Consider the following 16,075-nt stretch of genomic DNA (forward strand, 5'->3'; position numbering starts at 1 on the left):
GGAGGTCTTCAATAGTCTATGTCTGTGGGCTTTAATAACCTACACTGACCCTCAGTGGGTTAGGAACAAGTAGGATATAGCACCCCTAGTGGCAGGTGCCCTTCAGGACATGTACAAAAAGGCTTTCTCTGCAATGTCAATCAATACTCCACCACTCCACTCACAGTACACAGATTATGCAAAGAGAAATAATAAACAAAACGTATAGGGTGTCCAATGTGAAAGAAGTGGTGGATGCTCTCTGAGTGTTGGCTGCACAGATTAGGTTGGGCTGTTCTCCTCCCTTCCCTGTGTTTTGCATTTCCAGATCATGGACAAAATCGCTCCACTAACTTGTGTAGAATTATTTTTATATAACTATTTGCTTCTCTTAGCTTAATGCTTAATGTAGCTAACAAATAAGTGGAACTCCTTTCTATTTGCTTACCAGGCTTTCCAACACAATCCTGAGAAGTTTGAGTCTGCTCTTTTTCTTCTTAGTTGGCCTGACTCCATCTTTGCAAAAAATCTCCCATGTTACCTGCTTTATAGTTCTTTCTTTGTTCCACCTGAATCTTCTTCATCCCTTCTGCACCTCTACCTGTGTCTGAAACCTCCAGTTCAATCCCCTACTTCCTCCTCTAACTCCACATCAGGTGTCAGAAAGTCCAGCCCTATTCTCTCCCTAGTTTGAAACTAGTTTTAAACTGTGCTTCAAACTGTAAAGGGACAAGAGGAGAGATATAAAAGTACATTGGCACAGACAGACAGACAGACAGACAGACAGACAGGAAGGCAGGCAGGCAGATAATCAGACAGGCAAGCAAGAATCAAGAGGTAGTAAGACTAGCCCCCATGTGTCCCTGAGTGGACAGCTAAAAGCTCTGAAACCACTGACACAGCTACAAAATCAGTTGTAGCCTATCAGGAAAGCACTCATAATTACTGTACAAAATGATTGTTTATTGCTTTGTTACAAGTTGGATTTCTCTAGATGAAGGATGCGAGTAAGATACCACCACTGACACTAAGAGAAAAATATTTAAGTCGTTCCTTAATCTGGATTTCACATCACTAAGAACCCAAAGTGCATCATAAGACTAACCTCCATCCTATAGCTTCTGCAGGATATGCACATGCATTGAGGATGTGGTAGGCACTTCTTCTTGCACAGCATGAATATGGACTCACTTAATACCTGCACAGTGTGAATCATAAAATTTCATGTTTATGTGGAATTCAAATCCAGGAAGAAACCTAAAATATTCCAGATTTTTTTCAACACTTACTGTACAAAAAGACAAACAGAGCTAACTAACCAAGACGCACAGTGGTTTATGAGGACTCAAGCACCAGCCAAGGACAATGCATAGACTTCTCCTAAGACCCAGCACAGATGTAGCAGATGGACATCTCAAGCTTCATGTGGGTCCTCTAGTAAGGTAGTGGGAGGCTATCTCTGACATGAACTCTGCTGCATGATTTTTGATCATCTCTCTTATGAGGAGCTGCCTTGACAAGCCACAGGGTAAGAAGACATCCTAAGTCCTGAAGTGACTGATGAGTTGGCATGGGTGGATATGGGGAGCTGCCTTGTTCTGTGGAAGAGGGGACCATGGATGGGAAAGAGAAAGAGAAGTTTGGACACGGAAGAGAAGAGAGGAGAGATGGGGCTGCGGTCAGGATGTAAAGTGAATAAATAAATGTTTTTAAATATTATTAAAGTAAAAAGGGAGCACAAGGCAAATCTCAGTCACCAGGAAGTGAATCTGGAAAGTTGCCTGTGCTTCCTTTTATCCTCTAAGGAACCTCCCCCAATGCAAAGGAGCCCTCATCCTCAGCCTGAAAGCCCAGGCCTAGCTGAGAAGCCCATATCCTTCTCACTGGAGCCTCCATCAGAGCATGGCTGTCCTGCTGCTGCTCCTCTGTCTGTTGACCTTTCCAAGTGGTGTTTCAGGGCTTCAGGAGAGGGACCTGGTCATGTGATCTATGGGATGTGATTGATGATGATGTTCTTGTCCCCAAGTATCCTGTCCCAGGTGCAGCTGAAGGAGTCAGGACCTGACCTGGTGCATTCCTCACAGACCCTGTCTCTCACCTGCACAGTCTCTGGCTTCTCATAAACCAGCTCTCATGTAACCTGGGTCCGCCAGCCTCCAGGAAAGGGTCTGGAGTGGATGGGCATTATGTGGAATGGTGGAGGAACAAATTATAATCCAGCTCTCAAATCCCGACTCAGCATCAGCAGACACACCTCCAAGAGCCAAGTGTTCTTAAAACTGAACAGTCTGCAGACTGAGGACACAGCCATGTACTACTGTGCCAGAGACACAGTGAAGGAACTCCACTCTGAGCTGCACAAATAAAACTTTCTACAAGGATGCTCAAACCAGCAGAGGGCACTGTAGCCAAGCAAGGGCTTTCTAGGTCATTACATTTAGGGAATTTAAGACTATGCTGCATGAACATGTGTTTCAATGCTAGGAACAATAGTTTCTTCTCTGAGCCAATGCAATCTTCTAAAGCCCTTCTCCACTGTCATATTCTAACAAATTTGATTTTTGTTGACACACTAGAACAATTTTTTACCCACAAATAAAATAAGCTACTCAGATACTTCTTGTTATCAACCTAAACGGTAGACAAATCAATTTGTTCCATATAAATGCATACATATTTAACCTTTTATAGCCATCCATGTACATGGAACATACACATTATATATACTATATATTCTGTATGTATATAATTATAAAATATATGTATATAATTCTATATTCATATATGTGGAACATATAAAATTATATATATGGTTAAAATTATATTATATTGATATACATATAATTCTGTATTTCCATGTATGATGTGCTATATATGAATATATATGTATATACTGAAAATGCTTATATTTCATAAAGAAACTGATATTACAGCACTTGTTGAGTGCAATTTTTGTTACAAGTTTGACAATTAGAGTTTTCTGTAATTCAACATCTATACTTCAGCTCTTGTTATAGACAAAAAGAAACTTCTTTGAGATATTGTGATTTTCCAAGGTAGCTTGGAAACTGAAATCTCCATTGTTTCCTTCTTCTGAACCAAGAGGATCCAATGAAAGTTACAGTTGGTTGTTATTTTGACATATGTAATTGTGTGTATTTTCTCTTGATAAAAATTACCTTACATCTCAAAGACAAAATTATGAATTTTCACCAGATGTGTTGTGTCCCTAAAATCATGAAATTCACAGACACCTGTGTATACTTCCCAGCTGGTGTCAGCTACAGTCCGTGCCCCATCTCTCCTCAGCCCTTCCCTCAGACAGCCGATTTTACGATGTTCAGTTCTTGTTGGTGTTTTGAAGCTTACAAAGCATCCATACTTGCTCTCCCTGAAATCTGGTGCTGCTGACAGGAGGAAACTGGTGACTCTGGTGTGAGTTGGAAAAGTGTCATTTAGAGATTCATTGTTGTCTTTGGGACCCATGCTAATGCACTTGAGCAGCTTTAAAAAGGAAAAGAGAATCTGATCATCTGAGGCTGGGCTTCCCTAGAAACTCTTCTAGTGACACCTGCACTGTGTGATGAAAATTCGAGGCCAAATTGAGTAGATTGTAAACCATGAGATCAGGACAGTGAATCTTAAAATTCCACACCTTTCTGAAAGCAATGGATGCACTGACATATTTATGTGGGTCAAGTTGAGCATCAGCTTATGTGACTAGGAGTAATACTGGGTGAGCAGTGCAAATTTTTTAAACAGATTGGTTAGACCAAAAATATATCAGAGCTAGGGTCAAGCATTTCTAAGTCTCAAACATTTCTCTTTGACCAAGGAAATAGAGGACATGTTCTTGAGATTGTAGCGCTGTGTTCCCAAAAATATCATCTTAATATCCATATAGCTGTAAGTAAGTTTTTAAACATGTAAGCAAGACAAGTATTTTCCTCTGGAATAGAGCAGAAGTAGCAATGGTGTGTGGCTAGTCCTTGAAATCCTCCTCTTGATTATGTCTTCTGATTGGTCCTAGAGAGTGAGAAAGAAAACATAGCCAGGGAATGAGACACAGAATCCTGGCACACTCCACCTCAATACAGAGCACCAGCGTCAGTGTCCTTATAGTGTGTCCCCTGATAGCAAATGATAAGCAGGCATGACTTCTGTGATGCTCTTTCCCTAATTCCATCTGACCATGAAGAATTATCACCTTGGTGTCAAGTGTCAACTAAAAAATGTTCATAACTATTTTATAAATCATGGGTGATGTTTCTGTAAATAGATTTTATAGAAATAACAGAAGGGCCCCAACAGTTCTGTCTGTCAGGAAGATGGTCACATATAAGTTGAGTGACCTGATTCAGGCTTGGAAGACAAGAAAACAAAATTGAGCAGTGCCTGGTACTGTTAAATCTGTCGTATTCTTTTCCCACATTAAATAACACTATTACTATTTATACTACATAGTTATTTGGGTGAAATTCAGACTTTCAAAATTATTTACTTATCAGGTAAAAGCTTTAAAATATTCATAACGCTAAAGTAATCTAAATTATGCAAACTATGCCAGAATTTTAAAAATCATAGGCTACATTATAATTATGAATCTACCAGTGGTATAGGTAAAATGTAATAAACAACTTTTAACGTTTTTGAAAGTTTAAATATAATTAAATGTTGGTATAATTTAATAATACAAAATAAAAACATTATTGAGTTGATATTTATCTAGAAACCTCACTAGAGTTCAATGTATCTAACAGCCACAAGGGAGATGTTATTAATTCATTTACTTTCCTCTGCTTGTGTTTTTAGAAACACTCCTACACTATCATAGTCCAGTGATATTTGGACATAGGTGTATTCAGCATGTCATGATGTTTTCACATATGTGTCCACAGTTAAGGGGTAACACAGATATAGCCTAGGGATACCTCATAAAATCTGCCTTCTCCATCTATGATGAACATAATATGATTTTACTCTTCGTCAATATTCATACAGCTCATTTTTGAATAATCTGTCCCATATAACTCTTTAGTATTCTCATCCTGCAATCTACAAATTATAGTAACACTTTCCTCAATTTCAGTTTGCTTGAGATCAGTTTTTTAGGTTCCACTTGATAAAAGGTTCCTTTTTTATTTTCATGGCTGGTGTCACTGATAAAATGTGTTCCAAGCTCACCCAGGTCAACGTGAAGTTTAGGCCATTGAAAATAGACCTGCATCAACTGCAAGGGGGAACAATATGATAGCTCACCCAGGTGCTGGAGAAGCAACTCAGTGGTGCAGGAGCTCTTGTGTGGTGGATATGAGGGCTTAACTCAAAGGCTGATATTTCAGAATCACATTCCACATTTTGATTAATAGTTGCTTCAACTAGCAATGTCAACGGTTGGCCTACTGTCTGTCATATAAGAGCACAGCATCATTTTTTTCTTAAAATCAATTCATTTTTATCACCTGTCTGAGCTGTGAACCCAAAGGATGACGCAGAAATTAGACAGCACAGAAGTATGAGGTGATGTCCTTTTCCTTGCACATCATTCTGCCCTCCATCCTGATTTGTATCAGTTACCTGGACCAATGTATTTGAGTAGAAAAAGTTGCACATACTCACATCTCTACTCATCAGAGAAATAAAATTAAATCCTAACTGACAATGGTATGGGTTACATTTAGTACTGGAAAAAAACAAAAGCAAATGTGGATGGACAATAATGGGTCCCTATGGGCTGATGTGTGAACATGGTTCCACTACAGTACTGACAAATACTGTGCAGAACACTCAGAGTGAGACATCCCATTACAAGTGGAACAAAAGTCTTACATACAGGCTGGTAGTGATGAAAGTAACATTTTCATTAAAAATAGAGTTTTGCATTTTCCTGTTCACTTCCAGATCCCACTGTTGCACTGCCTCTCCCTGCTGCATTCTCTGTCTGAAGGCCTGAGGTAGGCAGTCCCATAAACACACCCTGACTGAATGGTGCTCATGGCTCTCTTCTTCTGTTTCATCACATGGAGCTTGTCCTTGAGTAAAAATGGAGACAGAAGTTACATTACTCAAATTTTAGAAACTAAGTTATTGAGGTACTCTGGGCATACACTAACCTCTTTGTACTAACATGTGGCTTACTGAGTCTTCATGTAATTAAATACCTGTAAAACCACTTTACTGACAGGCAGGAAAACATTCGTTGCTCCCCTGTAGTTTCTGTCATAGAATTCTCTCAGCCAATTTGGGGCACATGTTCTGATAATGCTTATGCTCAATGCGTGGTCTCATCCTTCCACTTGGAAAGATGATGTCTGAATTATTCTAATGGTAGCAGACCCTTCTGGTCTCAGTTTTGCATACTCATAGACTATATTTCTCCAGGCATTTTCTTTCATAATGCCTCTGTCAACAAGTGAAGGCAGCCTGGTTATACAGGTTCTTTGTATCTCACTGTCTTGAGACTCAACAAGTACCAGGTACATTTTAAATAAGTTTGTTTTCAAGAGATACACAAAATGGAAATATCTTGAATATTGATGAGCTCCACTGGTCAGGGAACCTCCTATTCTTTGATAGGCTAAAGAAGCCCAAGTAATCCCATGCAATTCCTTGGTACCCCTTAACAATAGGAAAGTTCCAAACCCCAATGTACTATTCATATGGTATCTTGTACTTCCTGTCCTAGGTCCTTGATCTTCATGAAAACCTATCAATAGCCCCCCTTTTTCCTTTTTCTATTTTGTCCAAAAAAAGCCAAGAAAACTACATATGGAAAAAAGGTGCATTTATTTCTGTGAATTCCTTCTCAAACGTTTATAACCAAAATATAAATACCAGACAAACCCAGATGAGACACACTGAGATTAGTGTCTGGAAAAATATTCTTCTAACACTCAGAGCTTGATGAACAAGAGGAGGACATACTGTGGGTGAGCACCACAAATTTCACAGATGGCTGTCTCCATAATGGGAAGACCTGCCTCCACCACTTCACTCACAATGTGAAGAAATGGAGAAAAGCTCTACAGTCTCTTGGGCTGTGTGGTGATTAACACGTCAAGGCATAGGGCTTCCCATGCTCATGTCTGACCTCCTCCACATTTCTTGCCATCACCTTCTCTTGCTTATTTTTTATGTCAGTTAATATTACTCTCAAGTCTGGGTGGATGCTACAGCTTTTTATGAAACATTATGTGATAGTTGAAATCTCATCCCTCACCAATATAACCTCATAATTAGGAACTTGGGTTTTTATGTGCTACAAATTAAGGTGAGAGGGAGGGGGGAAGGAGAGAACGAGATTGTAGGATAGACTGTCATAAATCAAGTGTTACAAAGACTAGTATCAAGGTCTGCTGTCTCTGGGTAATGAGCCGAACATCTGAATCTAGTCAGCTGGGACCCAAAGCAGACACTTGGGTCTACTCTAACATAAACATTTGAAATCACAGGTACTAAATGTTACTGAGGTGTTTCTTCACAATGTATTTTCAAAGTTGGTGGTAAAAACGAAGGACTCCCACTGATGACAAGAGGAAGAATTTTATCCTTAAGTAGGATTTCAAATCACTAAGAGACCAAATGACACCCTCTAAATTCTCTTCAGGAACTTACAGAGATAAACAGGTGCATGTAGGACAGGGTGCCCTGTTCAGCCAGCACTGATTGAATGCAGAGACATTAACTATAAACAGCCCCATGTTTTGTTTCCAAGGCCTCCACAGTGTGCATCTGGATTTGGAACCAGACAGAAGCAGAAAGTGCTTCTTAACTTTTGCCAGAAGATGAATTAAGAAACACAAGGTAAACCACAGTCACATGAAGAGGAAATTGGAAATATTACCCCATGATTCCTTTTATCTTTTCAGGAACCTCCCCCAATGCAAAACAGCATTCAGCCTCAGACTGAAAGCCCAGGCCTAGCTGAGAAGCCCCATGTCCTCCTCAGTGGAGCCTCCATCAGAGCATGGCTGTCCTGCTGCTGCTCCTCTGCCTGGTGACATTTCCAAGCTGTAAGTGTTTCAGGGCTTTGGGAGAGGGGCCTGGGCATGTCATCTATGGAATGTGTGACTGATGGTGATGCTCTTGTCCCCAGGTGCCCTGTTCCAGGTGCAGCTGAAGGAGTCTGGACCAGACCTGGTGCAGCCCTCACAGACCCTGTCTCTCACCTGCACTGTCTCTGGCTTCTCATTAACCAGCTATAGTGTACACTGGGTCTGCCAGCTTCCAGGAAAGGGTCTGGAGTGGATAGGTGCTATGTGGAGTAGTAGAGGAACAAAATACAATTCAGCTCTCCAATCCCGGCTCAGCATCAGCAGAGACACCTCCAAGAGCCAGGTCTTCTTGAAACTGAACAGTCTGCAGACTAAGGACACAGCCATGTACTACTGTGCCAGAGACACAGTGAGGGAATTCCACTCTGAGCCTGCACAAAAAAACCTTTCTAGAAGGATGCTCAAACAAGAAGAGGGCGCTGTAGACAAGCAATGGCTTTCTAGGTCATTATAGTTAGGGAATTTAAGACTATGCTGCATGCAAATATATTTCAATGCTAGGAACTATAGTTTCTTCTCCCGGCCAATGCAATCCTCTAGAGCCCCTCTCCACTGTCATTTTCTAACACCTTGATTTTTGTTGACACAGTAGAACAATTTTTTTACCCACAAATAATATTAGCTATTCAGGTGCTTCTTGTTTTCAGGCTGAATGGTAGATAGTTTAATATGTTCCATATAATGCATATATATTTAACCTTTTATATCCATCCATATACATGGAACATACACTATATATATTATATATTCTGTATGTGTATAATTATACAATGTATGATAATTATATATTCATATATGTGGAACATATAAAATTATATATATATGGTTAAAATTATATCATATTGATATATATAATTCTATATTTCCATGTATGATGTGCTATATATGAATATATATGTATATGTATATAACTGAGAATGCTTATATTTCATTAAGAGACTGAAATTACAGCACTTCTTGAGTGCACATTTTGTAAGAAGTTTGACAATTTGAGTTTTCTGTAATTCAACCTCAGTACTTCAGCTCTTGTGATAGACAAACGGAGGCTTCTTTGAGATATTGTGATTTTCCAAGGTCACTGGGAAACTGCAATCTCCATTGTTCCTTCTTCTGAACCAAGAGGATCCAATGAAAGATACAGTTACTTGTCATTTTGACATATTTAATTTTGTGCATTTTCTCTTGGTAAAAATACCTTACATCTCAAAGGCCAGAATTATGAATTTTCATCAGGTGTGTTGTGTACCTAAAATCATGAAATTCTCAGACACCTGTGTATACTTCCCAGCTGGTGTCTGGTATAGCCCTGCCCCATCTCTCCTCAGCCCTTCCCTCAGACAGCTGATTCTACGATGTTCAGTTCTTGTTGGTGTTTCAAGCTTACAAAGCATCCATAGTTGCTCTTCCTGAAATCTGGTGCTGCTGACAGGAAGAATCTGGTGTCTCTGATGTGAATTGGAAAAGTGTCATTCAGAGAGTCATGGTTGTCTGTTGGATCCATGCTAATGCACCTGAGCAGCTTTAAAAAGGAAAAGAGAATCTGTTCATCTGAGGCTGGGCTTCCCTGGAAACTCTTCTGGTGACACCAGAACTGTGTGATAAAGATTCGAAGTCAAATTGAGTAGATTGTAATCCATGAGATCAGGACAGTGAATCTTAAAATTCCACACCATTTGGAAAGCAATGGATGCACTGCCATACTTATGTGGGTCAAGTTGAGCATCAGCCTACATGGCTGGGAGTAATACTGGGTGAGCAGTGCAAAATTTTTAAACAGATTGGTTAGACCAAAAATATGTCAGAGCCAATGACAAGAATTTTTAAGTCTCAAACATTTCCCGTTGACCAAGGAAATAGAGAACATGTTCTTGATATTCTAACACAGTGTCCCAAAAAGTATCATCTTAATATCCATAGAGTTGTAAGTTTTTAAACAAGTAAGCACAGACCAGTATTTTCCTCTGGAGTAGAGCAGAGGTAGCAATGCTGTGTGGCTAGTCCTTGAACTCCTCCTCTTGATTATGTCTTCTGATTAGTCCTAGAGAATTAGAGAGAAAACATAGGCATGTGATGAGACACAGAATCCTGGAACACTCAACCTCAATCAAAAGCACCAGCATGAATGTCCTTATAGTGTGTCCTCTAATAGCAAATGATAAGCAGGCATGACTTCTGTGATGCTCTTTCCCCAATTCTGTCTGACCATGAGGAAATATCACCTTGGTGTCAAATGTCAACTAAACAAAGTTAATAACTGTTTTATAAATCATGTGTGATGTTTCTGTAAATAGAAGGTCCCCAACAATTCTGTCGCTCAGGAAGATGGTCACATCTAAGTGTGTGACCTGATTCAGTCTGAGCAGAAATGAGAAAAAAATTCAGCAGTGGCTGGTAGCCTCAAATCTGTTATATTATGTTCCCATATTAGATAACACTATTACTATTTATACTACTTAGTTGCTTGGGTGAATATTACATGTTTTAAATTGTTTACTTATAGGATAAAAGCTTTAAAATATTGATAACTCTAAAGTAATCTAAGTTATGCAAACTACTCCAGGAATTTAAAAAATCATAGACTACATTATAATTATGAATCTACCAGTGGGGTAAATAGTAGTGTAATAAACTACCTTTAACATTTTAGAAAGTTTAAATATAATTAAATGTTGGTATAATTTAATAATATAAAATAAAAACATTATTGAGTTGATATTTATCAAGAAACCTCACTAGAGTTCAAAGTATCTAACAAGCACAAGGGAGATGCTATTAATTGGTTTAATTTTCTTCTGCTTGTATTTATAGAAATACACTGTGATAAATACACAGTGAGGGAATTCAAAAGTGAGCCTGCACAAAATCCTCTCTACAGGGTGCTTAAGACAAGTAGAGGGGCGCTGATTCCCAGCAGGGAAGACTCCCTAGGCCCAGTAGGAGTCATCATAACTGGGAAGTTCACAACTATGCTCCAGGAGCATGTATTTCAATGCTGGGACCTGTGCTTTTCCCCTTCAAGCCAAGGAAATCCTCTAATCTCCTTTCAAGTGTCATATTGTATTAAATTTCGCCTTTGTTCACACAGTAGAAAAAATTTTTCCCTCAAATCTTCTATGCTATAGGTTTACATCTTTATACCAGAAAAAGATCACACATTTTTCTTACATACACACACACACACACACACACATATATATATATATATATATATAATTTATGTATATTTGCATATAGATATAGACTTGATATTCTTGTGGAGAAATTTATAGATAGATACATAGATAGTAAGATAGAGCTATAGCTATATTACTTAAATACACTTATATTACAAAATAAGTCTGATATTATGACATTTGTTGAATGTAATTTTCATTAGACAGTTTGGGAAACTTGAGTAATCCATTATTTGTACCCTTTGTTTTTGTACTTGTGGTAGATAAACTACAGCTTCCTTAAAATATTGTATCTTTGCAAAGGTAGCTCAGAACCTGAGATATTCATTGTTTCTTATTCTACATGACAAGGAACCTCTACAAAGAGTAGAGTTGTTATCACATGCGACAGGCTCCATCTTTATGCATTTACATCTTGGTGAAAATTACTTTATATCTCAAAGGCCCAGAGGATTCAAAGTTATTAATCTTCTGCAGTTGCATTGTGCAACATCAGACCACAAATTCTCAGCCACTAGTATGAACATCCAGGCTGATGTAGACACCTGACCTAGTTGCATTTCTCATCAGCCCTTCCCATAAACAGCTGAGTTCTATGATTTTCACATTTTGTGCTTTTCTTGGTGCTTTTGTTGCCTATAAATCCTCCCAAAATTACCCCTCTCATACTCTCTGTTGCTGATGTCTGGAAGAGCCTAGTGTCTCTTGTGTGATGTAGAAAAGTGTCCTTCAGAGAAGCACTGTCGGCTGTGGGCTCCATGCTAATGGATCATGACTTCAGGCAGCTTTAAAAGGGAAAATAGAATCTGCTCACCTGATGATGAGTCTTCTTTGGAAACTCTTGCAGTGACAGCAATAGTGTGTGATGAAGCTTCAAATATAAAATTGATCAGATTATTAGAACTCTGAAATGAGGACATACAACAGTGGATTGAACAACTGCACACAATGCTGAAAAATTCTGCTTTGGGATTACCATGATAATGAATTGGGGGTGAAGAACAGCCTAAACTGCTCCCAGTAAAAGTGGATAAGCAGCATGAATACTTTAAGCAAGGTTGTTGGATGAATTGAAACCCATATCAAGAGGTTTTAATTAACAAGGATGTCAATTTTAACAAAGAACATGCACAGCTTGCTATTGCGATGCTAACACCATGTACAACAGAAACAATCACACTCTATATTGACATAAGAAAATGGTTGACAAAATAAGTAAAGACAAATATTTATATCTAAAGTAGAACAGAAGTACTAATAAAATAATAGCATAGTTTTAGAAAATAAAAATGAAATAGGAAATAAAAAGATGATACCTTAAAACTTTCTGGTGTTAAGCATATTCTGTTGATATTTCTAGAGTTACCAAGAAAATGGATACACAGATGACATGAGTGCAGAACCCCAGCACACACTACCTTATCCCAAACTGCCAGAGGTGGTGCTTCAATAGCATGTGCCTTTTATAGTGTGTGACAAGAATGACATGTGACATGTATTCCTATGATTCACCTACCCCAATTCTGTCAGATAAACACATCAGTTTAGCATGATGTCTCAACTATATAAATATAAATTGCAGTTTTACAAATCATGCATAGGTTTTCCTGTTTATGGACTTCATGTGCATAGGACATGAGACCTCCAGTTCAGTGGATCAGGTCTGTGGTTCCAGATAACGTGTCTGAGCTCATTCAGTCACCAAAATGCAAAAACGACATTCCACAGTGCCTGGCAGCTTCAGAACTGTTATGATCTTCTCCCATTCTAAATCAGATTATTACTACTGTTACTATTCAGTTGCTTGTGATGTATACACTTTATTTATTATCTAATTATCAGGCAATATATAAATATTCAACATGACTAAAGTATTTTACTTGATGAAAAGGGACCAAGGAAATTAATAAACCATAGATTCACATTATAATTATGAACCCAACTGTGTTATGAAGAACAAATTAATAAACTATTCTTTTATACTTCAGAATGTATAAATATGATACTTAGAAAATATTATAACCTAATAGTGCAATATAAAACAGATTATTGAGTTGACTTTTATAAGGAAACCTCAGAAGAGCACTGCGTAACTGAGGACAGCCAGAGAGGTTTGAAGAGGTGTTTTCTTTTATCCTGTCTGCAGTTTTAGAAATATTCTATTTTTTGTACTTAAATGATATATCAAAGTGCCATCAGTTTTAATAAATGTGCCATCCTTAAACAGCCTCTATAGAAAGCAAGGAAATACATATTGAAATCCTGCAATCACAACCTGACTTAGATCATGACTATGGTTCCTTCCCCCTGCCCGTATGTCAATTAGGTACTGTGTTCTGATCAATCAATACTTCCTGCCTGTAACACTAACAACCTTTATGTGCCTTACCCCTAAAACATTAAAATGAGCTGCCTCCCACAATTATTTTCCATCATACTCAAGGCTGTCCAAATGCCGTCCATTGCTTCTGCTCCCTTTATCATCATGGCCCGGTGGCCAACAACCCCTAGGGGAGGAAAGGACAACAAATCATTTTAGGGTTTCCTTTCAACGGTTTTCGACTTTCATGCTGCAGTCTGTCACAAGGCAGTTATTTCCCCTTTGATTAGATTCATCTGAAAATTCTTTATTATTCAAACTATTGTCCAATGTGTCTGGCTTTATGTTAAGATATTAAGGCAATTTGGACTTTGGTTTTGTGCAGGATGATAAATAATGGTCTATTTGCATTTTTCTGCAAGTAGACATCCAGTTAGACCAGCGCCATTTATTGAAGATGTTCTCTTTTCTCCACTGTATGATTTTGGCTCTTTGTCAAAAATCAAGTGTACATAGATGTGTGGGTTTATTTCTTGGTCTTCAATTCAATTCCATTCATGCACCTGGCTGTTTCTATGCCAGTAGGATGGTGTTTATATTACTGCTGCTCTATAGTGCAGCTTGAAATCAGGGATGGTGATGCCTCCAGAAGGTCTTTTGTTGTACAGATTTGCCTTAGCTATTCAGGTTTTTTATTTTTCAATAAGAAGGTGAGAATTGTTCTTTCAAAAATCTTTAATGAATTGTGTTGGAATTTTGATGGGAATTGCATTGTATCTGTAGAGTACTTTTGGTAAGTTGGCCACCTATTAGAAGAAAAGATGGGAAAGAGCCTTGAGCTCATTGGCACAGGACACGACTTCCTGAACAGAACACCAATAGTTCAGGCTCTAAGATCAATAATTACTAATGGGACCCCAAGAAGATAAAAAGCTTCTGTAAAGCAAAGAAGACTGCCAAAAAATATGCAGACATTGTACAGACTGAGACAAGGTCTTCACAAACCCTACATCTGACCAAGACTATTATCCCGAATGTATAAAGAACTAAAAAAATTAACATGATCAAACTATATATTCCAATTAAAAATGGAATACGGAACTAAACAGAGAATTTTCAACAGAGGCATATAGACTGGCCAAGAAACACTTAAAGAAATGTTCAACATCCCCAGTCATCAGGGAAACACAAATCAAAATGACTCTGAGATTCTATCTTATACCTGTCAGAAGAGCTAAGATCAAAAACTGAACTGAGAGCACATGCTGGTAAGGATGTGGGAACAGCAGAACACTCCTCCATTGCTGGAGGGAGTGCAAATATGTACAGCCACTCTGGAAATCATTCTGGTACTTTCTCAGAAAATTGGGACTAATTCTACTTCAAGACCCAGCCATACCACCCCTGAGCATATACACAAAAGATGCCCCACCATACAACAAAGGTATTTATTTGCTCAACTATGTTCACAACAGCTTTTTGTTAATGGCCAGAATCTGTAAACAACCTACGTGTACCTCAACGGTAGAGTAGATAAAGAAAAGATAGTACATTTACACAATGCAATACTACTAAGCTATTAAAAACAATGAAATATTGAAAATTTCTGGCAAATGAATGGAACTAGAAATTATTATCCTGAGTGAGGTAACACAGACCCAGAAAGACATGCATAATATATTCTCACTCATAAGCAGGTATTAGCCACATAATACAGGATAACCACACTACAATACAGAGACTGATGCACCAAACAAGGCCATATATGATGTGGACCTAGGCCCTCTGCTCAGACGCAGTACATAGACAGCATGGTCTCCTTAGGGTTCCCACAATATGGGGAGTAGAGACTGTTTCTGACATGGACTCTGATCTCTCATATTGATCACTTCTCCCTGGCAAGTTTGTCTTTTCAAGCCACAGCAGAAAAAGATACAGGTGGTACAGAGGAGACATGATAGGCTGAAGTCAGATTATAGAGGAGGAGGGTTCCCTTCCTGAGGACTAGGGAAGAGAGGGGGAGATTATGAGGGTGGGAGGGTGGGATCTGGAAGTGATGAAGTCGGGGCTACCGATGCAATGTAAAGTAAACAAATTAAAAATAATTTTTATATAAGGATTGTCTAATTTTTGTTCTATTGCTTGTAACATCACAGATTTTTCATTCATTTCTTATCAATATCACCTTTGTTCTGATCTCACTTATAAAGGATATATAAATTTCCAATCGTTTCCAAAAATATAGCAATTTCTAAGCTGACGCAGCAGCATCTTTACATAGGATGGTGCACATTCTCTTGTACCCTGTCCCTTGTGGGCACCAACCGGAAGCCACACCTACCTGCCCCAGCTCTGGGTTGCACTTTGTATGCTGCCTTTCTCCTGAGCACAAGACTGGTTCCAGGGGCTCCAACACAACTCTGTGAAGTTGCACACTTGGGGGCCATGCTCGGAGGCTCTGGTTCATCATGCTTCCTGCCCAGAAACACAGGCTGTCCTCAACTCCTCAGCTTGTCCCAGCCCCAGGCAGCATGTGGATGCTAGAAAGT

At 38.7% G+C, this 16,075-nt stretch overlaps 1 gene segment (V, D, J or C); it reads left to right on the forward strand.

Moving 5' to 3' along the window:
- Positions 1-7,945: 7,945 nt before the first annotated feature.
- On the forward strand, positions 7,946-8,487 carry LOC127186412 (Ig heavy chain V region MC101-like). The segment is given in 2 exon segments: positions 7,946-7,991; positions 8,075-8,487. Coding segments are annotated over 2 exon segments (459 nt in total).
- The last annotated feature ends 7,588 nt before the right edge of the window (positions 8,488-16,075 follow it).

Source organism: Acomys russatus, unplaced genomic scaffold, assembly GCF_903995435.1.
Source record: "Acomys russatus unplaced genomic scaffold, mAcoRus1.1, whole genome shotgun sequence".
Taxonomy (NCBI): Eukaryota; Metazoa; Chordata; class Mammalia; order Rodentia; family Muridae; genus Acomys; species Acomys russatus.